This window comes from Actinia tenebrosa, unplaced genomic scaffold (assembly GCF_029948245.1).
Source record: "Actinia tenebrosa isolate PJP-AT-01 unplaced genomic scaffold, QUT_ActTen_1.0 PGA_scaffold3__52_contigs__length_22856419, whole genome shotgun sequence".
NCBI lineage: Eukaryota > Metazoa > Cnidaria > Anthozoa > Actiniaria > Actiniidae > Actinia > Actinia tenebrosa.
The window spans coordinates 13551257-13577814 of NW_028292580.1; the positions used below are offsets into that span (position 1 = coordinate 13551257).

Genomic DNA, 26558 nt, shown 5'->3' on the forward strand with positions numbered 1-26558 from the left:
GAATTTAAGAGCATCAGTCTGTCAAACTTACAGAGAATTAAGACTCGAATTAAACTGCATGACTTCAAACTGTTAGAATCTTTTTATAGAAAGGTGAAAAAGTAATGGATTCCGACCAACCCATAAGGTTGCCAATGGTGAAATATTATTGATGCAAAAACAGTTTTTGCATCGAACAATCAAACTATTTCCTTACCAATAAGAACGAGTTACCACAAGACACTTGTCTCCCTCACTTGAAGATATGGATCGAAGGAAATTCTCGGTTTTTCTAGGAATTCGAAATGATTCTATTTTGTCAATCCGACGATTGCGTACTTTATAAACTGAACAAAGCGCCAGAGCATGCTTGATAGAAGCTATTTGAATGCTGCCTAAAGAAGATAATCTTGTCATTTCAATAGAAGATAAGCCAGCGTGACAAAATTCATCAAAGAATCAAAGAACTAAAACAAAAGCAGAAAAACCCAGAAAGATATTAAAGATTTTTTATGCTGATAGAATCGTACTACGAAAGAAAACTTCATCTGCATGTACGGAAATAGACCCGCATACCCAATGAAATTCTTCGTTTCCAGATTTTGAAATTGAAATGTCGATGTTTTTTTGGAAATTTTTTTTTTTTTTTTTTTTGATTGAGTCAATTATATACAAATAAATAACCGGAGACCATACTCCCAGACCCGAATGCTGAAGTGTCGTATGGTAGCGCGAAGCATTTACGGCTACGCCAGAGATTTCGACCCCGACACCGCTATCCCGGGAGGAATTACAGACTGATCAGGAAGCTCGGCCGAAGCCTAAGGGAGAGGTTAGTCGGCCCCTAGACCATAAATGATTAACCCCTTGCTATGACCAGCAGACCTAGTATTTCGCCTCTGTTGCCGATGACTAAACGTCCATTGTCACTCTTTTCCATGTGGGACTCGTTTTGGAAATTACGCATACGTATTCTCCAAACTTAATTGGGATAAAACTTAATAGGGTGAAGTCGTTAAACCCGTGAAATAGATATTAGACTAACACACTTTAGTAGACCTTAATTCCATTGTTTTCTTTTGTGTCTATTTGACTATTACACGTTGACTAGTCTTTTTTTATTTTCACGGGTTAAATGCCTTCACTCTATCGTATCTTTTTAAGACACTATGACAAGAGAAAGGACAAAATAGAAAAGAAACGATCATATTTTCATGCTAAAAACCTCTAAGATTCTACAATGTACGCTTGCATAAAAATGTTTTTAACTTTTTGTACTGCGCATACTCAGAACAAAGGGAAAAGAACAAAATGGCGGAAGAGAAAAATGATTTATAATGTATCAGACATCAACAAATGTTTCCTTTATTCAAATTTGTTTCAACGACCCTTAGTGTTCTGGCCCATAACTCTTTTCGAGAATGATATTGGAACTTTAACTTGTTTAGTTTAGTTTATTATAATTCGTTATACTATGAGGAAATTAGTTAAATCCATGAGTAAATCGGTGCTATATACACTTAATTGAAAAAACGTTGTCGGGTTCAAAAGATTATATCATCAAAGCTAAGACCGAAGGGGAGCATGGGAAGATGAATAATTATGCTAATTTCATGCGTATTGCAGCTTTCCCTTCCTGTGCACATTTTATGCCTCATGGCTTTGGCATGTTGTTAATCTAGGTCGACCGACTTTGCTCTACTGTGCATTTTTACATGTCTATATGCAAATATAATACACATTTCGGAGTACCCAAAATTCTTTCCGGTCTTAGCTTCGATAACACTAGGTGTATAGTACCATAGGTTTATCACACTTGGTTCGTTAATGAATATAAAAATATTTCATAAAGAGCAACAAAATGGAACATGATAAAATGGATGCAAGTCAAGTCACCATCATGACATTGTAACAAAATAATGCTCAAAAAAATACATGCCTGAAGCTCGGATTTTTTCCCGATAGAAATTAGCTGAACAAAGCATTATTAATAAGTCTCTAAAATACATGCTGTAAAACGCCCTTTTAATCAGGTGTGAAGTACTAAATTTGTTCTGTCGGATACACAAATGCAAGGCTAGGTTTATAGAACGACTAGTAAGCTAGACCAATGGCTACGGGATTCATATAGTGCAATTGAACCCCTGGTACGTATACAACACCTCATAGAGAATTCATCCACTGAATGGATACGTACTAAATATATATAAGAAATACTGTTTTCAATACCATTGGGTACCCCATCCGAAATATATTAATCTTACAGAGTAATTATGCTATGTTTAGAATGTATACTTATCACAAAAACTGCATGTAATAACTCTATCTAGAGTTGGAAAAAATCAACTCCAAAATTCCAATTGGAATCCAGTGGGAGAAGAGCCACTCTGCGGAATGCACTGTTAATCCCATTACCTTTTTTATTTATTTATTTTTTCTTTTCTTTTTTTCTTTTTTAAGAGTTGAAACCCAAATATACTCAGTAATCTAAATTTCGGATTTACTAATCAGTAAACGCACTAGAATAAAGAACAGATAAACCCTACCACATATAAAAGCTATATATTATTTTTCGATGCCATCGAATAAACACTTTTTTTACTGCTTTAAAAACAGTTTAGTTATGATAATCCTCCTAAAAAGGGCAATTTTTTGTCAATAATGTTAACAGTTTTGCTAAAAATCAGGAGGCAGATCCAGGGCAGTGTATCAAAATTCATTTGTGCATCATCATCATCAGCAGCAGCAAAATCAATACCGTCGTTTTCATCATCAATCATCAAAATCATCATCATCATCATAGCCGCACCATTAATTAACATCATCACCAAGATCATGTATCATTTCATCATTATTCATAAAAATAACACTTCATAGACTACTTCGACGATACGGTGGCCATCTTGGCTCACAAGGTATTATGTGGCGTCCATGGGGCAAAAAACGGCAACAAAACGTGAACTAAGACGGCACATTGATCACTTTCGGCCGGCATAAAAGAAAGACAAGCACACGATACTCTATACATTTTCCATCCGTCTTTGTTTTCATTTGCCCCCTGGCAAGATGGCCGCCGTATCGTCGAAGTAGTCCATTCGATATGGGGGAAAGCCCTTACCACAATCATCAGCATTATAACATCATCATCATTTATCATCATCAGCATAATCATTATGTATCATCATAGTCATCAGCTAGTGTCATCATTACCATCATCATCATCAATAAACATCATCATCATCATCAATATCATCATCAACATTGTGCATCATTATTCATAAACAGAAAATATCACATCATCAATTCGATATGGGGAGACTCCCTTACCATAACTATTATCATATCATCAGTCATAATCATGATTATCAGCATCATCATCAGTTCACATCATCACCTACATCCGATGTTTCATTCACATTATTTGAACTCACCATTTGTTGTTGACTTCATTAACTAACCTATTTTCTTAACTATATTTTTTTTGTTAAAGACTCTTTGGATCTTCAATTGGACTTTTCACTTCCGTAATTATAATAATGCTAAATTACTTAACTAAGACCTTTGAAAATTTGTCTAGTCTTGGCTACTTAGGCTGTGTTTACAATGTATGGCAGAGGGGGAGGCAGGTGAAATTGAGGGGGGATCGGGAAAATTTTGGTAGGAAAAAGGGGGGATGGGCAAATTTTTATCAGAAAAATGGGGGGATGCACAATTTTTGGAAGAAGCTACAAGCCTTGCTTAGGGGGATCGTATTTTTTTGCATGACTTTAAGGGGGGTGTTAAGAATTATTCTGGACATTTATCTCCTGCTCCCACACCCCCCTCCCCCCTCTGTCATACATTATGAACGCAGCCTTATCAAAAAAACATTATCAAAATGCACCTGGACTCCCTGGATCCGCCTCACCTCTCTAGCCGCAGCACCTACTTCTACCTCTCGAATAGTTTTACTCCAATAATTTGAGATACAGTGACCAATACAAAATGTTAAAACCCAGGAATATAAGCGGAAATAGCCCCTTAGCAAGGTTATCAACCGTACAATCGATTCCTTTGTCATCGTCGTGCTCGTGTGTCTCCGTCATCTGCTTGTGCGTATCAGTCTTGTTATTTAACTCTTGTAGGGATAGATGGGCGATGATGGATTTTTGCTTGCCATTCCCTGGGCTCGTTTCGATAAGGTCTCTTGTTTCTTCTGACCAGTTAGTCTTGCTGTCTCTCTTTCGTGGGCATGAGTTTTCGTTGACCCAAAGGACACGTTCTAGTGGTGGACACTTCTTGCTTTTGATTTCGGTCTAGAAAAAAGATAAATATTTGAAAAAATAATCGATTAAATTTTCTCTCGGGCTCTCTGCTGCAAGCAATTTTTCAATTTGAAAGTGTAGCCCGAGTAATATACACCTCTTTACCTTTGTCGTAATGTTTTTCTATTTCAGACCGTGTAATTCCCCAAAATATCATTTCTTTGTTTAACGGTTGCATATGAGAAGACACATGAATATGGATACAACTAAAGCAAGGAATCTTATTCAAGAGAATGACATGTGGTCTAAAATGCTAAAACCACGAACTAAAAGGTAGACTAAGTCTGTCATTCACAAATATTAGTTTTCATAGCCACCATATTGGTATGATTGAACAAAAGTACTCTAATTTATCAACCAATATAAATTGGGGAAACATCCCTTAGTTCGCTATTTCATTGCATTGGCAACAATTAAATTGTAAGCCGCCGTAAAAATAAAATAAAAAATAAAAAAATAAAAATAAAAACAGGCCCACCACCAGGGATGAGTACGTGAGAATTTTGAGACTGAGATGTCGATAAAAAACGTTTTCCATGTTGCACTGATAGTATTTACAATTTTAATGGGTCTTACAAGGCTTTCATTTACCTTTTGTTTCTTCTTCTTTTGCTTCTTCTTCAGCAAAACAAAAACGAAAGTGCATTCTATCAGGGCCAGGAACACCAGGGCAAACGATATCATAAGATACCAATCGAGTGCTTTAGGGTAACTGACACGCGGCATGGCAGCATTGATAGATCCCATAAGGAACATGATGGTCAGTATTGTAGTGATTCCCAGGGCCATACGGTTGCCCATATCATTTCTGTCCATCCAGAAGACTATCCAACTGAGCATGACGATGAAGATGTCTGGCGCGTATACTTGGATCAAGAAGTAGCCAAGGCGACGGCTGAAGTAAAACTCCACCTCGACTACAGAGTAGTTACCTTGACATAATAACAAGAGAAAATAAAGTTAAAAACACAGCAATCCCAACTATATTATTCATTTTTCACTCACTCTTCCAATTCAATTCCCATAATGCAACTCAACAGCTCTACTCTGGGAAATTACATATTAGCATATTTATTAGGGAGAGATGAAAGCGCTGGCAAAATGCACGCAGAAAATCATGCATCCATCTGGAGTATACAATCCAATCCATCTGGAGTATACAATCCAATCCATCTGGAGTATACCATCCAATCCATCTGGAGTATACCATCCAATCCATCTGGAGTATACCATCCAATCCATCTGGAGTATACCATCCAATCCATCTAGAGTATACCATCCAATCCATCTAGAGTATACCATCCAATCCATCTGGAGTATACCATCCAATCCATCTGGAGTATACCATCCAATCCATATGGAGTATACCCTCCAATCCATCTAGAGTATACTATCCAATCCATCTGGAGTATACTATCCAATCCATCTGGAGTATACCATCCAATCCATCTGGAGTATACCATCCAATCCATCTGGAGTATACCATCCAATCCATCTGGAGTATACCATCCAATCCATCTGGAGTATACCATCCAATCCATATGGAGTATACCATCCAATCCATATGGAGTATACCATCCAATCCATCTAGAGTATACCATCCAATCCATCTGTAGTATACCCTCCAATCCATCTAGAGTATACCATCCAATCCATCTGGAGTATACCATCCAATCCATCTTGGAAACACCATCCAATCCATCTGGAGTATACCATCCCATCCATCTGGAGTATACCATCCAATCCATCTGGAGTATACCATCCAATCCATCTGGAGTATACCATCCAATCCATCTGGAGAATACCATCCAATCCATCTGGAGTATACCATCCAATCCATCTGGAGTATACCATCCAATCCATCTAGAGTATACCCTCCAATCCATCTAGAGTATACCATCCAATCCATCTGGAGTATACCATCCAATCCATCTGGAGTATACCATCCAATCCATCTGGAGTATACCATCCAATCCATCTGGAGTATACCATCCAATCCATCTGGAGTATACCATCCAATCCATCTAGAGTATACCATCCGATCCATCTAGAGTATACCATCCAATCCATCTGGAGTATACCATCCAATCCATCTGGAGTATACCATCCAATCCATATGGAGTATACCCTCCAATCCATCTAGAGTATACTATCCAATCCATCTGGAGTATACTATCCAATCCATCTGGAGTATACCATCCAAACCATCTGGAGTATACCATCCAATCCATCTGGAGTATACCATCCAATCCATATGGAGTATACCATCCAATCCATATGGAGTATACCATCCAATCCATATGGAGTATACCATCCAATCCATCTAGAGTATACCATCCAATCCATCTGTAGTATACCCTCCAATCCATCTAGAGTATACCATCCAATCCATCTGGAGTATACCATCCAATCCATCTTGGAAACACCATCCAATCCATCTGGAGTATACCATCCAATCCATCTGGAGTATACCCTCCAATCCATCTGGAGTATACCTTCCAATCCATCTGGAGTATACCATCCAATCCATCTGGAGTATACCGTCCAATCCATCTGGAGAATACCATCCAATCCATATGGAGTATACCATCCAATCCATCTGGAGTATACCATCCAATCCATCTAGAGTATACCCTCCAATCCATCTAGAGTATACCATCCAATCCATCTAGAGTATACCATCCAATCCATCTGTAGTATACCCTCCAATCCATCTAGAGTATACCATCCAATCCATCTGGAGTATACCATCCAATCCATCTTGGAAACACCATCCAATCCATCTGGAGTATACCATCCAATCCATCTGGAGAATACCATCCAATCCATCTGGAGTATACCATCCAATCCATCTGGAGTATACCATCCAATCCATCTGGAGAATACCATCCAATCCATATGGAGTATACCATCCAATCCATCTGGAGTATACCCTCCAATCCATCTAGAGTATACCATCCAATCCATCTGGAGTATACCATCCAATCCATCTAGAGTATACCGTCCAATCCATCTAGAGTATACCATCCAATCCATCTGGAGTATACCATCCAATCCATCTAGAGTATACCATCCAATCCATCTAGAGTATACCATCCAATCCATCTGCAGTATACCCTCCAATCCATCTAGAGTATACCATCCAATCCATCTAGAGTATACCATCCAATCCATCTAGAGTATACCATCCAATCCATCTGGAGTATACCATCCAATCCATCTGGAGTATACCATCCAATCCATCTGGAGTATACCATCCAATCCATCTGGAGTATACCATCCAATCCATCTGGAGTATACCATCCAATCCATCTAGAGTATACCATCCAATCTATCTAGAGTATGCCATCCAATCCATCTGGAGTATACCATCCAATCCATCTGGAGTATACCATCTAATCCATCTATACTACCCAATTCATCTGGGGAACATCATCCAACTCATCGGACTTACCTAACTCGTATTGCTCCACATACTTTCTAGTCTCTAACTTTTTGAAATAAAATTGTGCGAGGCTCTTGGCTGCTACCGTCGCGGGAGTACCTTTTACCCACGATAGCTTAATTAGATTTTCATTGTAGGTATCTGAAAGTAAGATTTAAAAGGAGTGTGCGTGAGTAGGACGTACCTTCATAGACGTACTCTATGATGCGCACGGTGAATAAATTCATTTAGAAAATAAACAGAAAATATATTTCGTTGATAATGTTATCACTTGAAATTGTTATATATTCACTTGCTAACAATACACACGAGTATACATATTTAGATATGGAAATGCATGAAAATGGGTAGCTGTTCACAGGAGTGGACAGCGGTATACTCGCGTGTGTGGGAAACGTTTTAAAACGCGTCAGGTAGGGTGGGGGGGGGGGGGGGGGGTGGGGAGGTCAGAACCAGTTATTATTCTTAGCACTTAGAATAGCATTATGGCAAACGACAGCCGCTCAAACGATAACAGCATTCGAGAATTTTGACCAGCAATTGCAATTCAATTTTCAGGCAATATATGTTATCAACTTATATAGTCAACTTACAGCTGCTGAATTTCAAACTGCATTTTTGCGTGTCCATTGGAAAATCGTGTAGTTCCATATTGCATTCAGCAACGATAATAGTCCTAAAGATTATAAACGAAATATCTTAACAGACAGAAAATCGTCAAATGGAGATTGCATGGGAAGGCTATAGAATGTACTGCTGATGTGCCTTCGTGCCCTTGACCGGACGCTGTCACTTGTGGTATTGCGGCCTTGATCATCGAGTCGCTAGCACTACTACACCACTGGCTTGGATGATTTTCTCCTTATTTCGTCCATCCATTATTCTGCCTTGGGCTCAAGACAATAAGAAATAAAAGAATAGAACTCCCCACTCACTGGTAATCTATGAATGACTTACATTCTACTGTAAATGATGTCCCCATTTGGATCTATGGACATCATACTATTAATATCATGATCGCCTTTACTGAGTGTAGAATCTCTCGCGTTATAGCAAAACGGATCAGGCTTCCAGACTTTGGAGATATCGTCACCATTCAGCACTATAGTCTGGTTCGACCTCCCTACCAACCGATTATCATTCCAATACTGGCGAAAATATCCATACATCTTATACTCCTGTTCAAATGGAAAACAAATAATGTCATTTTTTAATAAACTTCCTTTTTTTCCTCAGTTGTGACAAATACAGTGTGTCATCTACAATACGGACACCGAAAGGCCAGAAAAAAGGGTCCGTAATTCAGAGGAGGTATCAGGAGGGTATGTGTACCCCTATACTCGCTACCTCAAATTTTGCAAGGTCTTTACGATATTTTGCCATAAAACATCTTCTATAAGCTAAATAAAAAGTCAATTCTAAATGGATTTGAAAACTACATTGATTTATCTTTCAGAAAATGTATACCTTTATGGCAAAATATTGTAAAATACGTGAAGCATTTGACGTAGAGCCTATAGGCACAGGAAAAAAACCCGGATTCCCAAATTGGGAATTGTTGGGAATTTCCTTGAATTCCCAATTCGAACACCAACGTTGGGATTTATTGTTGGGAATTTCCTTCTAATACCCAATAGAAAAACAAAATTCCCAACAAACTAACATTGGGAATCAGTGCCACGTTCCCAATTTTGTTCTCTCTGGGAATTGGATGGGAATTTGTTGGGAATTCAAGGAAATTCCCAACAAACTCCCAATTTGGGAATCCGGTTTTTCTTCCTGTGAAGGTCTGTAGATGACCTAATCCCCTCCTGACACCTTTAATATAGCGAGTTGTCTGTAAGGAGAGGTTTAGAGGTTTTCCCCTGGTCGATCCAGAGGTTCTAGTTCGCTCTTTGTCTTTTCGCGACTTCCCGTCAAAAAAGCAAACGCCGGAGCCAGAATGAATACCCTCTCGACTCCTGGGTAGGAGAGGTTTTACTGTTAATACAAATGGAGAGACCTGAAATGGCGTCAAATGGTGCAACGACTCACCATTTGTGCTTCTTCTATATTACCAAAAGAGTTCACGTAAATACCGACTCGAACTTCAACGGGGGGCCCTGAATGAGGATCGTAAAAAAAATTAAGTAACTTACTAATTTCAATAGACTACTTGCATGTGACGTCAAAGCAGCTCAATTTGGAGGACAAAATAAAAGAATTTCATTCTCATGAGAATTGGAAACCTATTGCCTTGCCCTCCAAATTGAGAAAAATAGAAAGAAAGAAAGAAAGAAAGAAAGAAAGAAAGAAAGAAAGAAAGAAAGAAAGAAAGAAAGAAAGAAAGAAAGAAAGAAAAATAGAAAGAAATTAAGAAAAATAGAAAGAAATTAAGAAAAATAGAAAGAAAGAAAAATAGAAAGAAAGAAAAATAGAAAGAAAGAAAGAAAAATAGAAAGAAAGAAAGAAAGAAAGAAAGAAAGAAAGAAAGAAAGAAAGAAAGAAAGAAAGAAAGAAAGAAAGAAAGAAAGAAAGAAAGAAAGAAAGAAAGAAAGAAAGAAAGAAAGAAGAAAAAACAACAATAGCAACAACAACAACAAAGTTTGACGTACCTTCAGCGTTTGGTCTTTGGCCTTTTCGGTAACCTGTTGGAAGAAGTGCATCAATGTCGACCTCACCATGTATTCTGAAAATAAAAACATTTGCATATCATCAATACATTTATTTCACATCTGACAGGTTGCGGAGCTAAGGAGCACGTGATCGTTAGACGTCATACTAGGAATGCAATGCATTATGGGTCAAAATGTCTTGTGTAACATTTTACTGACACACTATTATCTTGCCTCTTTTGCCCAATCCACGATGGCCAATCATCTTGACATGATAAATTATTTGCAAATCTGGACATCATTTTTTTGGATTTTTTAAATTTGTTTAACACCAAACAACACAGCTATGGATTTGACCCCATACTTTACAATTACATGTGAGCAGGGTTAGTTTTGTTTTCTCTTGTGTTTCAAAGGTTACGGATTTCTTCAGGTTCCAGTTTTCCTCCCTCCTCAAAAATCAACACATTTAAAATCTAATTTATTATCATGCATGGAACGAATGCCACAGGTTCATTACTTTCTGAGGTACGAGGCCTGATGTAAATCTCTCACAAAACAAGGGATAAAATATGTATTTATAATAAAATGGATAATATAGTTTTAACAAGCACCCCTAATTTTTTTTTTCGAGGACATTTAGTGATTATAAGCCAAAGTCACGATAATTAAATAAAAGCAATTTACAACTAATCCTTGGCTTCATTATCAGGAAAATAACAAACACTGCGATTAGTAGTTTCAAATAGATTATTTGAAAATTATCACTTTCTTACCCACACGAGGTGTCAATAAAAAATTGGACAAACTATTTCTGCGTTACGATTTTCATTATGAACACCTTTCTGCAGATTAGTTCTGTCATGTCGTTCTGTAATGTCTGCCTGGATATACGAGTAAGGTGGTTAAAGGGCACTGGGTTTATTAGTATGATTTTTTAAACTATCGTTGTTAACTGTCGTCAAGAGAATATTCTCTTGCTGTCGTGTGTTGAACTTTTGTTAACTAATAACATAAACCCTTCATAACGAAGCCTGCGCATCCTCATAGTTTCCTATATGGCTCGAGATTGGCCTTGGGACGCATTTGCCTTTGGAAACTGCTGCTCGACAAAAAAACGCACAAAGTTTCTATTATTAATCATTTGTCCTTCTGGCCTGCTGTCTGTCAGCCACCAGTAGCTCTTCCACTCTCGTCCAGGGGCTTTGATCTTTTATGGTGTTTTTTTTTTTTAATCAAAAAGCAGCAGCTTTCATAGTGCGTCATTGGCACACATGTGGCATATAATTCAAATATTTATTATCAACATTATCCTGTACGCCTGTGTGGCACGTAGGGCCAACACCAAGGAGTTCATTTCAGATGTTGGACACGACAAAAGTTATGTCCATGGTTTTACTTTTACAATATCTCTTTCAATTGAAATTCGTAAAATACCGCTGTGTTTCTTGATTAAATATCTGATGTGTTTCTAGAGTTAGTCTTATATTTAGAGAAAAACAAAAACACTTTCATATGCCAAAAAATCCCTTAAGTAAGGACATGACTGTATTGTACAAACGATCGAATCTGCGATATTTTTGCCTTTGTCCGCCAAAAGAATAAATTTAAAAATAAGCTCTACAGTGGCAATTTTTATAGAAGGAAAATAGAATCTTTTATTTAAGACATGGGGAATCTTCGTAATAGCAAAGAGTTCGTTTGCGGATTTGATTTAAGTTCGCGTTGCTGGCGCGCTAATTGCAAATATCAAAACCGCACGTTCAAAACACTAACAATCGATTATTAAGATTATCTATTTGACCAAGTGTTTATTTATTTATTTTTTTTCAAAACCGCATTCGCAAAACAAACCTTCGACTCTGCCATCAAGATGCGATAACAAAAAACCCCAAGTGCAAACATCTTGAGAAATGATGGTGAAGTGTGCGGTTATTGCGGTACCTGACCTACAAAGATTATGTAAACTGGCGCTAAAGTCCTAAACGCCCTTGCCTTGCTTGGGCCCCGAAGCTGGTGTACTTTTAATTCGCGGCCGACAAATATCAGGGCCCAGCTGTACGAATGGGTAGCACTATATCTGACGGATAAATCCTAATAATCCAGAGGTTTACGAAGAAAATTCCGGATGTGACGCAGGCTAAGAATCCAGTGGATAAGTCGAGGCTGTTATCCCATAAATGTATCCACTGGATAAGATTTGTCCGTCGAATAGGAGAGGAGGAGGGGAGGGGGGCGTTACTTGAGAAAGACTATAGTAAAAGTAGTCATTTAAAAAACAAAAAATTATGATCAAAATATATGAACAAATAACGTCATCAGCTCTTAAAGAACTTCTCGTCTGACAACCTCTAACTATAGAAGCCACAGATGCACTTTGCGCTGTCAAATTTGTGTTTCGGTTTGCGCGACTGAGTTTTCCAATATTCCATCAAATTCCAAACCAAATGTTCTTTCATGACAAGGAAATCTTCTCTCGATATGATAAGAAACTCTTTACCACCAAGGTAAACTACCTACGTTTAGAGTGCACTTGGATATTTACTTTTCGGAGGATGAATCAAACATGAGATTTAACTATACATCTGTGGAAATCATAAAAAAACTTGATTTTTTTGTGAGAGCTAGGTCAGAGGTAGCTTTGTAAAGTTAGCTAAAACTACGTACTTCTAAATTGTTTCCGGTTAAATTTTAGAAACTTAAATGTGAGTCCAATTTATCTATACTTCATGGTGCAATATTACCCGCGAGGATAGACTATAAACTTTTGAGACAAAATACTACTTATTTTTGAAAGCAATTTGTTGAGTTTTCGACTTAAGGTGACTGCAACATAATTGGGAATGAACTCAGCGATTTTTTTAACTCACTCGTATCGCGAAAACTACAAAAAAAAAAAAAAAAAAAAAAAAAAAAAAAACACTCGGATATTTCTAATAATTAGCACACTTATAGTAGCTCAAACATTTAGTCTTCTAAGGGTGTACTCAAAATTCTATTTTTGAGTCGCGTTTACTTTCGCGGGCCAATTTCCTAACAGTGGTTTTTCACAATATTGTACTTCTGTTCAGGATCTTTCGAGAGGGGGCCGAGTAAGATTCAATGAAGTCAGATCCTCATTCAATGATTATTAGACGCGTCTCAGATTGTCTGAGAGTTGATGAATTTTACATGTGCATAACATTTTTTATATTGAGAAAATAGCAGGTGTTCTTACAAAGCAAACGAGTTTTATTATAATACTTCCAACTGCATAGGACATAACAAGTTTGGCTCTTTGGCGAACTCCTTTTAATAGTATATAAATATATCATATTCTTGTTGCTTGTTGGCTCACACTTCTTTATCTCAGGAATTTTTTTCCAGCTTCTTAAGTGTTGTCCTTGCGCAGGAAAAAGAAAGATTGCTTTAATCTGATTTGATTTAAGCTTGGACGCTTAAACCGTGAAACCAGTGCATATCAAACATATATACCTATTTCAAAAAAACGTTGTCGGTGTGAGACCAACCGAGTAGGACGCTTCAATTTGGTGATATATTCACAGCCGAACAACGTTGTCTCCTCTTTTACATTGCATGCCCTTTGAGTTAGAAAAGTGATTTTTAATATTTTAGTCAAAAAACATGAAAGCACTGTTTAGTCTAAGATCGGCCGTATTTTCAATAAAGGTGTAGATCCAAGATTTTACCACATCAAGTCAGTATAAATGTTGACTGTCAATTCATCTGCCAGGATTATCTATTAATCGTGGGGCTCTTTGAAAAAACCTGAATAGAGTGTTTCTGAAAAGACATAATTTTGGTGGAATAGAAAAACTCCCGCCAAGTGTTAGTTATTATGATGCTCATAGAACCAGGAACGAGTTTTTGAGATAGGGAGTTAATATTCACACCTGTCGCAATGAAACTCGCAGATGACCTTATAAAAGTGTTCGTAGTTTTTGCAAACGTTTCAATCCGATTTATTTTAAAATTAGATTATATTATCTTATCTACAGACGTCAGAAACCTTTTAAAAATATATTTGAACCTTTTAAAGAAATATCAATTCTATTCATTTTAAAATTAGATTATATTCTGTACATCGGTAGGAACTTTGTTAAAACTAAATCATGCTATACACATTCAAGCCATTCCTGAAAATATTTCCTAAAGTTCTCATTGTTTTTGGAGCCGAGATCTTTAATACTTGTCGTTGTGTTGGCCCTGAATTCGACATTGACTTCTGAATGGTTCAATTTTTACACACGCTTTAATTTGTATGAAAATTATTTGAACGTCTGGTTTTCAAGGTCTTGACCTGTGAGAATTATCATAAAACGCAGGAATACGCCGGATAATTCAAGATGAAGTAAATGAAGACGGCGACTGAATAATTACATTTGTAACGATTTAAAAGTTTATAAAGAAATTCGACAAAACACCAATTGAAGGGTTTCAGTCGTCTAAAAGTGAAGCATTTTTCGTGGTTTTTCCCCACAAGCTTAAGCGTCGAATTAACAAATCATGACATCTGATGAAAGGGCTGTTTGAAAATAGTCTAAATAAAAAGAACGACTTTTTTAATATGGTCGCATTTGAGCGTTTAACTCGATATGTTTATTTATTAGTTCACCAACTGTTTTAGACAAAAATAGGCATATCTAATGATAGTTCAAGATCGTCTCTTCGAGTTTTTACAAGCTACTTCAGTATTTTGCAACACTCGCGCCAGAAAATGTAAAATAGAATTTAACAGTGGTATTTCCACTGAGTGGCTCTTCATCCACTGAATTCCAATTGGAATTTAGGAGTTGATTTTTGCGGAGTGGTCAAAAGCGGAGAACTCTCATGACTTACCTTACGACACATTTAATATAATATTTTTATTGAAGGAATATAGTTAAAATATACTAAAAAACAACAACAAACAAAAAAAAAACAAAAAAAAAACAAAACAAATAACACAGAAAACTTACCGTTGTGTACAAAAAATTGATATCGAAACAACTGCAGTAAGATACCAGTGAACTAGTTTCTTCACCATGATTGCAGGTACTGGCTCTCCAAACAACGAAGGATTTGTTTCCTAAAGTTCAATGAAAAGTTGGATTTTTAAGCCGTTTGCTTTTGGTGGATTTTCATTTTTTTACGATTGAATCAGATAAGCTGATAATGACAAGCGGTTATTTACTAGCTTGCACTATGTTGGTGTGTTGAATGCCATAGTTATCTCCACCGTGTACAAAAAATTGTAAGTATCTTTTGTCAAGCTCTATTGCTCCGCCGAAGGACAAACGTTCGAAATTTTTGTTAAACTTTTTACGCGGCATTTATACACGTAATAAAAAAAAACGCTGTCATCGCCATAGGTGATAGGCGAAAAGCGATATCGTCTTTAGCGATGACAACGTTTATTGAACTGGTGTATTCACTGACAAGCGACTTACTTACCTCGAATAAAGTTTTCGTATCGATGATCGTATTATCAGCAAAACGTTATCAAGATGCGCTTCCCATTAACTGCCTTGCTTGATACTTTTGCGGTAATGTCAGCTAAAACGCCTCACAATTCGTCAGTCCGTCCCAGAACCGATTCCAATCATATCCAATCCCATGTTAAATAAATAAAAAATAACAATTTAAACACCAGTGACATTTATTGGAGGACGTGTAGATTGCACGTGATTGATTTATGAGTCAAGCATAGCCCTTATAGTACCTGGGAAAATATGCCTGCCTTCTAGACCGTACTGGAAACTGCTTAGGAACTATTGAACGTCACCGTTGCATGCGGTATGACACCCGTATTGAAAAGAAAAATGTCAAACTATATGATGAATATATAGTTAGAAATAGAAAGTTCGTTAATAATTTAAAATGACAATGTAAGCTAAAGGACACATTTTCCCCTAATGAATGTTTGAAAGCACGTCTGAACTGGGGATGCATAAACTTATCACATTACATGCGAACGAAATTTAAATATCAATGCGCATTTTCATTTTGAAAACCAGTAAAATTCGTTATATGTATATGAGCATATTCATATATTGTATGTCACAGAAAAAAATTGGTATTTTAATCTATGCAAGGCGTAGGATAATATTAAATAATAATGAATAAGTATATAAGCCTTCTCTTCAAATAAATTGGAGATTTCTTTCTCGGGTAACGAAACATTAGGCCAATGGTTTTTTTTTTTCCTTTTCTGATAATCAACCATTCAAATGCAATAATTGGCATCCTTTTCTATAGCTAGTTGGTTTAAAGAAACTGAACAACATCAGAAAATGTAGCCGACGATTGCGTAAGAATATGTGCTGGGATATTAGATTTAGCGAAAGTATATTACACTTTATATAGAATCTTATCCGTCCATCTGCTGAATTTTTATTATTTATTTATTTTTCCATTCACTCGCGTATTACATAAAGAATTATTGCCGGATTTGGCGGTCAACTGTAAATGTTTTTGTGAAATTAGGCTTTTGAAATTGGTTAAATTATCAGCTTGTAAAGAGTTTGAGGATAGAAATACAATCTGTGAGCAGATTGAGTGGTACATTTAACTGAGAGGAACTGTCTTGATTTCCTAGTAGGTGTTTTTAGGATGTTACTATAAATACTATACAAATGTTCTGGTGCAGAACTGGACCCTCGTAGTTACCGATGCGCGTTGTAACAAAGAGACTTGAAAATACCGAATGTATGTGTATCGCTGGATAAACGTTTGACAAACTAAAGTACATGATATATAAATAGGCATCTCTAGGCATCGTTAACCATATTATTTTTGTGACATTCACAAACTTAAAATGAAATATAAATATTAATTTATACATGAGCAAGAGAAAATCTTCACACTAAACATCTTGTCAGGACACTTAGGTTTGTCTGTCTGTCCTGATTGTCTGTTTGTTCGACGTCTATCCGTCTGTCCACCCACCTTTCTAATAGCGGTCTAAACTGTCTTCTGTCCGTCCGCCTGTCTGTCTGTCTGTCCGTCCGCCTGTCTGTCTGTCTGTCTATAGGTTCCTCTGTCTATATCAGGGTGTTCTATCAGCTGTCATAAGCAATATTTCTTCATAACAGCTTCGATCCGAGTCTCACTTGGAGAACCGTTATCATCGATATTATCCTTGATGTAAGTAAAGAGATTTTGTAGAACTGTGGGCAAAAGAAAAGAAAAAAGAGAACAATTAAAATTTGAGTGTTTCAAGTCCTAGATTGTAGTCAAATGAGATCAAAGATGAAGGCAGATATATTAGTATGCGATTATGTGTGTGTGTGTGTGCGTGTGTACGTGTGTGTGTGTGCGTGGTGCAATATGTGTTGCGTGCATGTAGTGCTGTGTGGGAGATTGTGGTATGGTAAAGTATGGTCCATTATGTGGTATAGTTCGTGGTGTTCTCGACCATTCACTAACCTTTCTTATCGTTTGCAGATAAAAACATTGCTGTCATACCGAATCTTTGAACTTGAGCAAGACCTTCTAGTTCGTTATACACAGGCAGCTTAGCTCTGCAATAATTACACATTTATAATCATACATAAGTATACATTCTATCATACGACAACAGCAACAGAAAGAGAGGCAATGGAAGACATATAAGCGGCTATGTAGGCCCTTATTCGCACACTGGGTTGAAGTACAAAAAATGCGCGTTTTATCTTGAATTTGTATCCTGTATTTCTAGCAAAAGTTTCAAGTTTTCAAATTTTTTTTTTTTTCATTTATTCATTTTCAAACCATCGCTTAGATAAGGAATAAATTTATTTATTTTACTTACGGAATGTAATAGTCGTGTAAGATGGATATAATCGCACTGAGCATGTCAGAATCGATAGCTTGCTGAAATAACTTTGAGTAGGCCTTTGGACTGATTTTCTACCAAAACAAAAGAAGCAATCAGTTAAAGACAACCTGACTTGTAACACTAAGGCAAAAAGCCATCATTTCATTGTCACTACGCCCTATCGTGTTTCTCAATAAAAGATGTTAAATGGTCGTTGTCACACAAACTAGGTTTTTGGTGAAACTCAATCAAGGCGTTTCCATGACATTCCATGAGTACGTGCCCTTGAAAACTTTGTGTCATGACAACACTTTGATTGAAGTCCACTAAAATTCCATTTTGTCGCATTGGCAAATGTGTACGTTATTTGATAGCTATGATTAAGGGAGCGGCGCTACATCTTTAATGAAGAGGCCCCAAACTCTTGTCCCATCCCTCGTCGCCCCCACATGCCCATCGCCTTACGTTACTCTTCTCGCTAATCTCATATCTTGGTCAGCACCGAGAAACGAGCTATGGGTACAAGATTGTTTTCTCGCACAAAAGAGCACAAAAGACAGGTAACAGTAAATATCATATTTTATTATATAAATAACTCACCTTAAAATATTCAAACAGTTGGTTTGGTTTATTTTTCAGTTCTTTCCAGTCTTTTTCTAGCTGTATCGAAGTCTTGGGTATTTCATATATTTTGTTTTTAATGTTACTATTTTTTGGTGCAGTTTTAGTTCCTTCCTTCGGCTTCTTTTCTTCAGTTACTTCCGGTGACTTGGTTGTCTCAGTTGAGCTTGTGCCTGGGTCAGCGGATGACGCAATCTCTATAATTTTGGGTGCTTTTTGATTTTTATTATTTTCATCTTTCACAGTACCAAATTCATCTTTAGGCTTCTCTGTGTGGTCCCTGGTAGTTTTAGCACCACAAGACTCGCGTTCTGTATTTTCGTCTTCGCTGCTATCAGAACCAATTTCATCGATTTGGATTCTCTTGAAAGGTTTCTACGTACGAAGGAAAGTGAACTTTATTGAGGCTACTATTATATCTTTAGAATTATCTGGAACGCATATTATAGGTGATTTATTTATCAATTTCTATAACAATCTATCCATCTATCCACCCATACATCCATCCAACTATTCACCCACTTTCCATGCGTTCACTCATCCAACCAACCACCCAAATACAGTCAGCCAGCCAAACATCCATCCACCGAGTCAGCCCCCCATGCACTAACCCATCTAATCAGTAACCCACCAACCCATACAGTCAGCTACCCACTCAGCCACCCTTCCACCCACCCATCCAGTCTTCCAACTAACTATACAGTTACCCAATCAACTATACAGTCAGCGACCCACCCATCCATCCAGTCAGCTACCCACCCATCCAATCTTCCACGTACCTGCCCACCAATCCAGTCAGCCAACCAACCACCCATCCATCCAGTCAGCCAACCAACCACCCATCCATCCAGTCAGCTACCCACCCAGCTACCCTTCCACCCACCCATTCAGTCTTCAACGTACCTGCCCCCCCCCCCCCCATCCAGTCAGCAAACCAACCAACCATCCATCCAGTCAGCCAACCATCCATCCAGTCAGCCAACCAACCACCCATCCATCCAGTCAGCCAACCAACCACCCATCCATCCAGTCAGCCAACCAACCAACCATCCATCCAGTCAGCCAACCAACCACCCATCCATCCAGTCAGCCAACCAACCAACCAACCAACCATCCATCCAGTCAGCCAACCAACCACCCATCCATCCAGTCAGCCAACCAACCAACCATTTATTTACTCCTTAATACCTTGCTTTTTAATTCTCTTGCATCTCGAGTATCCGTTTTAGAAGTTGAGACTTTGCCATTTTCAAGTTTCTGTGAAATTAAAGAAGCACATCGAAACGATTACACATCCAGTACACATATTAGTTGTTGTAATGCGATTATTATTGTTCTTGTCGTTTTGGTGTCGATAGGGGTAGTTACTGTCACTGTTTCCTTTGAAAGTACATCAGTTTTTACCCTATAAATAACCTGTCTTCAACCTGGTCGTTTCATCCTTGGAATATGTAACAATATTGACCATTTTTGCATGGCCCTCCCCCTTCTCCCACCTGCCCTGCACACAGCCAGTCTCCAAGCACCTACTTGTTTTAGTTGAGCAATTTCCTGTTTAGCTTGTTTGTTCTCTGGTTCAAGTCTTAAAGCCTTCTCGTAATCATCCAGGGCCTCCTTCAGCTTCCCAAGAAGTACCCTAGCCGCCCCCCGACGAAGATATGCCTTTGTATAGGAAACGTCTAACGCTATGGCAGTATTACAGTCCTCCTCTGCTGCACCGAACCTACGGAAATGTTAGAGCCTTGGGATGAGAACGTGGCTATCAACACCACCCTTACTGAATCTGCGCGGGAAGTCTATATTTTGACGCGGAAATTCCAGAGGAAATCTATCCATCTATCCATGGTACTGTAGTTGATCAATTTGATGCGAGATAGTAATTTCTCGCGCTGTGATTGGTTTAATTGAACTGTGCCGTGACAGTGCCGTGGTTTTTCACAGTCATACATACATTACTCTCATTGTAAAGTATTCACCTTTGAACCTTTAGCAAGGCCATGGCTCTGTTGGCTGGGAAAACAGCATTACTTGGATCTAGCTGGATGGCGATAGTGTAACGACTGATGGCAGCTTCGTACTTCCCTTCCTTGAAAAAATCATTCCCCTGAAATGAAATGCGATGGACTTAATAATGGTCCAACGATACGGATCATGACTGAACTGCACTGGTTATTAACCAGGCATGGGACTTCAATACCTTATATGATTGGTTGATTAGTATGCGTAACAAAACAATAGACTTTCCTTCGACGTCAGTCAGTAATATTTCGCTCATTTTGATTGGATGAGAGAAAGAGTGCGTAGAATAGTAAACTGCCCTCTTACGTCAACTCCAAATATATCGCGCACTTTGATCGGTTGATTGGCTTGCAATTATAACAAAATATCTTTCATACTGACATCAACAAATTCGTAGTTCCTGCTTCGGCGGTACGGCAGCGTTTTACGAATCGGAACAAACATGCAAGATGGATGATTAAATGGTCGAAAAAATTCATAAAGTAAGTATGACATTTCAACTATCGATTTCGTCTCTTCCCTCACTCACCGTCCCCCTCACCACCAGACCACTAAACTCTAAGAAATATCTTGTGCCACAATCTTCGACTTTTTACCATTAAAAAATACATTCCTTTTTTATTGGTTAAAAAAATTGAATACGAATCGATTGTTTTCTATTTTAGCGCAAATTTACTCTCATACACTAAACTACTAACATATGTTAGTAAAGCTGAGCTGAGCTCTAAGAAATATCCGTGTATCGAAAAACGTTTTGTTTGGTTTTGAATACTGAACGGATTTGGCAAAAGGAATAAAGAACTGAGAGAGGTCGACTGAGAGAGGTCGCTTCGAAAAAATTTAACCATGGACTGGATTTTACGAAATGTAAAGAATTTTCAGCCAATTACCAAGCAAATCACGAAACTGGAAATGGTGTGATTTAATTCCATCGAACAGAAACAGACTAATTGAAGATTCGTTTTGTAAAATGATGATATATAATTATTATCGATACCCTGAAACAACCTCTGGGCTGATCTAAGTCAGGGAATGGCTAACTCACAGATTGAACCCTGAAACAACCTCTGGGCTGGCTGTTCAATGTCAGGGCATGGCTAACCCGGCCCAGATAGAACCCTGAAACAACCTCTGGGCTGATCTAAGTCAGGGCATGGCTAACTCACAGATAGAACGCTGAAAAGACCTCTGGGCTGATCTAAGTCGGGGCACTGCTAGCTTACAGATCGAAAAGAAATTTATCGTGTTAGGTATTGCAGAAGGAGGAAAACTTGACAATCCGGAGAGAAACCCTCGAATCATGGGAAAGACCAAACAAACTTTACCAACATGTTGCCGTGACCAGTATTCATAAACTACAACTTGATTCAATGAATCGCTTTTAACAATTTTGTTTGTATTTTTCGAGAACACTTCCATTTAATTATCAACGAATATGCCGATCGTGCCTGTAAAGTATATTGCCGAGACATACAGCGACAGTAGAGTTTCCGTGTTTAACGACAGTAGAGTTTCCGTGTTTTACTTCTTCTTTTGGAAAGCTTTTCCGCTTGGGATTATCGCAAACTAAAAAAGTGCCATTATTAATAACAAGCTTTTGATGGCAAAATAGTACGGAAGCAAAACCAATCAGTTTACTAAAATAAGCTATTCTTTGTACCATGCGGATATCAGGCGAACCGTTATTAACTGAAACAACTCATTGCACCTCCTATCTGGTGGTCTTATTGTCCCACTAATCAAATATATAATTTAGCTTGCTTTGGCTATTTTGGGACAATTTCAAAAGAGCCAGGTTGTTGGCTGTTATTGAGTTGAACGGCCAGAGATAAAAAATTAATTCAGAAGTCCTTATCATTAACTTTAGCTTCTAAATTTCCAATTCGTTGTGACGTTGAAATATTGGTCAGGAGACTATTATGGCTTAGGAGACTGAAAACTCCTTTATAGATGCAGAATAAATGCATTTTCATGGAATCAATATGACATCGCGACCAACGAGGATTTGGAGAACATTTACCTAGACGTTTGCATGATTCTCGTTTACGGTAAACGTGAAACGTCAGTTGACCATTAAAAAATTCTTTAAAATTAGTGAAAAGGAATCGCAAAAATCTCCAAGTAGTAGATAAACAAAAGAATACTTGTTTTTGTCGAGAAGGTTTGCAAAAGGTAAAGTGAAATGTAGGGAAACGATGAAAACGTGGTCACGTTGCGGGAAGGAAAAACGGGAATCTTAATCCTCTGAAATCTACTTGGTCGCAACAATGATCTAGCACGCGTTAATAAGTTCAGAATCAAAATTTTTACGATATAAGGAATTCTTTATATGATAAATACTTGTCGCTTGATAACAAAAGTCTTCTAATATAAGCATATTCATTTCCTGGTTAATCTTAAAGGATAGCCTATTTAATCATTTGGGTTTTAATTAGACTACAATGGGCTAATATAGAATCACCGTATTTGGTGTGCGCAGAGCTTGTGGAAAATGAAAAAAAAAAACGGTTGTACAAATATAGAACATAAAATTCGAACGAAGGTTTGCCCAAGAAATGCCCTTTGTTTTTGTAAAGGTACATTCAAAAAATAATTTTTTAAATAATTTATTTATTTATTTATTTTTTGTAAAGGTCAATTCAAAAAATAATATGATATTTAGAACCACGCATCGAATTGTCAACACTGTTTTGTTTTTTTGTTTTAAAGCATACTTTAAATTATTCCTTATAGTCAATCGATTGGAACCTTGTATCAGTGTTTAAATGTTTACAAATACCATCGGTAAAGAATGCGCAACTTCAAAAATACAAACACTGGAACACATGAATATTCTGCACAAATTTGAGGCCAACCCTGGGCAACAAAGAACTCGATACTGGAGCAGTAAACTGAATACATTTCTCACTCATTCCCTGCATAGTTGGTTTGACCCCCACCCAGTTAGCTCAGTTGGTAAGAGCCTTGGTCTGTCGTGCGGGAGGTCTTGTTTCAAGTCTCGGCCGGACCAACACTCAGGGTCTTAAAATAACTGAGGAGAAGGTGCTGCCTTTATAATAACATCTGCAACTGGTTAGACCTTCAAATCTTCTCAGAAAAGGACTTAAAACTGTAGGCCCTGTCTCCCAACCCTTCCTAACCCGCAGTAAAATGGTGGACATAAAAGAACCTGTTGAATTATTCGTGTAAGAGTAGGGGATTGTCTCCTGGGTCACCAGCTTTTCCCAATCTGGAGGCATAACACTAACATACTAACAAATGACTCATGATTGTAAGCTGCACGGCCGCTAATAGCAGATTAATATGCAGCTTGTGGAGTCCTTCACTGATCACAGATGTAAAGCACATTGAGATGTTGTATAAATGAGCTATATAACAACCATTATTTTATATTATAGTCAGAGGGTTAGTCTAAGGTAATCTTGTGTAATGTGTAATAAGACATTAAGACTATACCTTGTCTTTTTCTAGCAATGCCTTTAGCAGTCGTCTTTCCTCTTCAATGTCTTCTTCATCAGAAGTATCTTCTTCAGATGATGAAACTGTTTCCATTTCTTCATTTTCTTCAAGTTTTTTCAGTTCTCCATCCTATGAAACCACGTCAGATATTACAGATCTCAGATCTCCTTATGAAATTGTCTTTATTTTATATGGGTAGAAGATAACAGTGGGTAGCTATCAACCTGTGGCCCTTGTTCAATGATTAAATTGGAATTTAGAAGTTGAATTTTATGGGGGAATGAAAACCAAAGGAAACCCCTCTATAAGCACAAGAGAGAACCAACTAAAAACTCTACTCACATAGATCTAGAGTACTGGAATCAAACCCAGGTTTCAAGAGTGAAGAAAAGAGGTAAAATATGCCTTTTTTTAACACCCCCCAAAGCCCCCCATTTTCTCACCAATCTCTTTCATAGCAACCTAACTATTTTTAAAAACGTTGTCATCGCCAAAGATGATAGGTGATAAGAAATGGTTTTTGTTGAATACGAAGAACATTGAATCAGTCTTAACACTATGGTTCGTGTTCTTAGTGAGAATAAGAAGCAGAAACACAAGTCATTCCAGCTATTCTTGGATCTTGGAATAGCCTATCTTCTTTTGCCTATCGCTATTGACAACTTTTATTGAACAGGCCTTTCCCGAATTCGCTTGACTGATCATGAAAAAATGGTTTCAAGTCGAGGTTGAACTTGATGAACAAAATAATCAAGTCGAGTCTTGATTTCAAACCATTGTTTAGTGCTCAGTCAAATGAATTTGGGAAAGGTTAATTAGGTGCACACACTGGAATATAGAGTGTTGAATATTTTTTAACTGATCATAGGAAATTATGCTTTCTGTGCCTTACCACATCAAATTTATCCCAAGCATTGTAATCATAAGAACTTAATCTCTTGGGACCATCTTTGACATCTTTGCTTGCCTTTTCTACTTTCTTTTTTGCATTTTTCTTTCTTCTTTGATTTCTTACGGGAGGTAATGCCTGTTGACATAAAGTATGCTCAAAATGAAAATATCTATTGGTTGCTTGCATCCCATTCCATGAGAATAAGAGGAAAGAAAACGTAAACTTTAAGATAACACAAATAGCTATCTTGGTTTTCTTTGTCCTTGCATATTCAATTCAATTCAATTTCAGTTATTTACACTGTTTTTTTTTCTTCAATTTTATATAATAGAATTACAGGAATATATATAGTTTGAATAATATTTAGAATTTTTACTATAATTAACATATAATAGGTGTAAGTGTACGACAGCCAAAGGAGCTAAAGCTTTGCTGTCAAAATTTTCATTAAGGGTCAAAAAAGGAAAAAAGGAAAAAGGAGAAAAAGAAGAAGAAAAAAGAAAAAAACTACAAGGCTATAATAATACTATAATATTAATACAATATTAATTATAAATTCAGATTAACTACTTGATACTCTTACCACTGATGATGATGACAATTGTATTTCCCCCAAAAAAGTAAAAACATGTCTTTATTCAGTGCTGTTAATAAAATTTGCTACTGCTATTTTCGATGTTAAACAAGAACATGGTAGTGGTTGCAAGTTGCTCATTGACATTTTTTGAGATAGTGAGCATGATGCATTGTGATCTAGCTTCAGTTTGAACATCTCTTGTACATCATGCCTTATAGAGAGGGCTTTGTATGTTGGTGCTTTTACCCAAGCTAGACCATCATGCATCATTTGTGAGTGCCGTAAATATGTCACCCTCTTTAAATAAAGTTTATTGATTGATTGATTGGTTTGATCAGAAAAAGCCTATTTGAATTTGCTTTTCTAATGCTGCTTGTCAAAAATATCAAAGGTTCCAGCTGATTATTTTTAATATTTTTCAAAGTTAACCAAAATGTTGGATATGACTTCATTGTATGCACCACAAAATTGCATAATGGTTGGCTAGAGGCTAAAGAAAACCAATTTGTGGCTGGTTTTTTCATATATAAATATATCTATCTTGATAACAATTAAGTTACAAGCTTAATATGTTTAACTTTGCATATTTTCACATTATACAGTTTGCCATATAAATTTTGTGGCTTCATTATATATTTGACTAAAATATGGCATTTTATCAGCCTATATTCACCTTTTTTAACAAGGTTTTTGAGGATTTCAATTCTTCATCTTTCTTCTTTATATCAGTTTCCCATCGATCTAAATCTTTTAAAAAATCTCCAAGTTCTTCAGCATTTTGTCGAACCTTCAACTGCAAGTCAAGACCCGCCATTTTGAGTTTTGACTAGTAACTTGGTAGCCGCTACTTTTACTCAACCACAGGGAGCCCATAAAGTACAAAAAATTTAA

The 26558-nt window shown here is 37.2% G+C and overlaps 2 protein-coding genes across 3 annotated transcripts; both read right to left on the bottom strand.

Annotated features, from left to right (window-relative positions):
- Positions 1-1321: 1321 nt before the first annotated feature.
- LOC116297881 (gamma-aminobutyric acid receptor subunit rho-2) lies at positions 1322-15894 on the bottom strand. Of its 2 annotated transcripts, XM_031706195.2 has the most exons (9): positions 15756-15894; positions 15281-15390; positions 10323-10396; positions 9763-9830; positions 8686-8906; positions 8322-8404; positions 7738-7869; positions 4875-5215; positions 1322-4274 (listed from the first exon to the last, which is right to left on the bottom strand). In XM_031706195.2, exons 2-9 carry the CDS (start codon positions 15346-15348, stop codon positions 3927-3929), a joined length of 1335 nt encoding a protein of 444 aa, XP_031562055.2. In that variant the 5' UTR covers positions 15349-15390; positions 15756-15894; the 3' UTR covers positions 1322-3926. The 2 variants fall into 2 exon arrangements, with proteins under 2 accessions (XP_031562055.2, XP_031562056.1); XM_031706196.2 differs by lacking the exons at positions 9763-9830; positions 10323-10396; positions 15281-15390; positions 15756-15894 and adding an exon at positions 9196-9462.
- Positions 15895-15942: 48 nt separating this feature from the next.
- Positions 15943-26493, bottom strand: LOC116297878 (RNA polymerase II-associated protein 3). The gene is made up of 10 exons (XM_031706192.2): positions 26341-26493; positions 25091-25225; positions 24196-24327; positions 20697-20824; positions 20251-20443; positions 19909-19977; positions 18700-19095; positions 18094-18191; positions 17730-17824; positions 15943-17470 (listed from the first exon to the last, which is right to left on the bottom strand). Exons 1-10 carry the CDS (start codon positions 26479-26481, stop codon positions 17370-17372), a joined length of 1488 nt encoding a protein of 495 aa, XP_031562052.2. The 5' UTR covers positions 26482-26493; the 3' UTR covers positions 15943-17369.
- Positions 26494-26558: the final 65 nt, after the last annotated feature.

Bases quoted from the DNA above. Each gene is read 5' to 3' on its own strand.
- LOC116297881 (XM_031706195.2), bottom strand. From the start codon at position 15,348: ATGGTGAAGAAACTAGTTCACTGGTATCTTACTGCAGTTGTTTCGATA. The intron at 10,397-15,280 runs GTAAGTTTTCTG...TTTTATTTTCAG, and splicing joins TCAATTTTTTGTACACAACG to AATACATGGTGAGGTCGACA. The intron at 8,907-9,762 runs GTGAGTCGTTGC...CCATTTGAACAG, and splicing joins ATATAGAAGAAGCACAAATG to GAGTATAAGATGTATGGATA.
- LOC116297878 (XM_031706192.2), bottom strand. From the start codon at position 26,481: ATGGCGGGTCTTGACTTGCAGTTGAAGGTTCGACAAAATGCTGAAGAA. The intron at 24,328-25,090 runs GTAAGGCACAGA...GTGGTTTCATAG, and splicing joins CTTGGGATAAATTTGATGTG to GATGGAGAACTGAAAAAACT. The intron at 19,096-19,908 runs GTATTAAGGAGT...CTTCGTACGTAG, and splicing joins CAAGAGAATTAAAAAGCAAG to AAACCTTTCAAGAGAATCCA.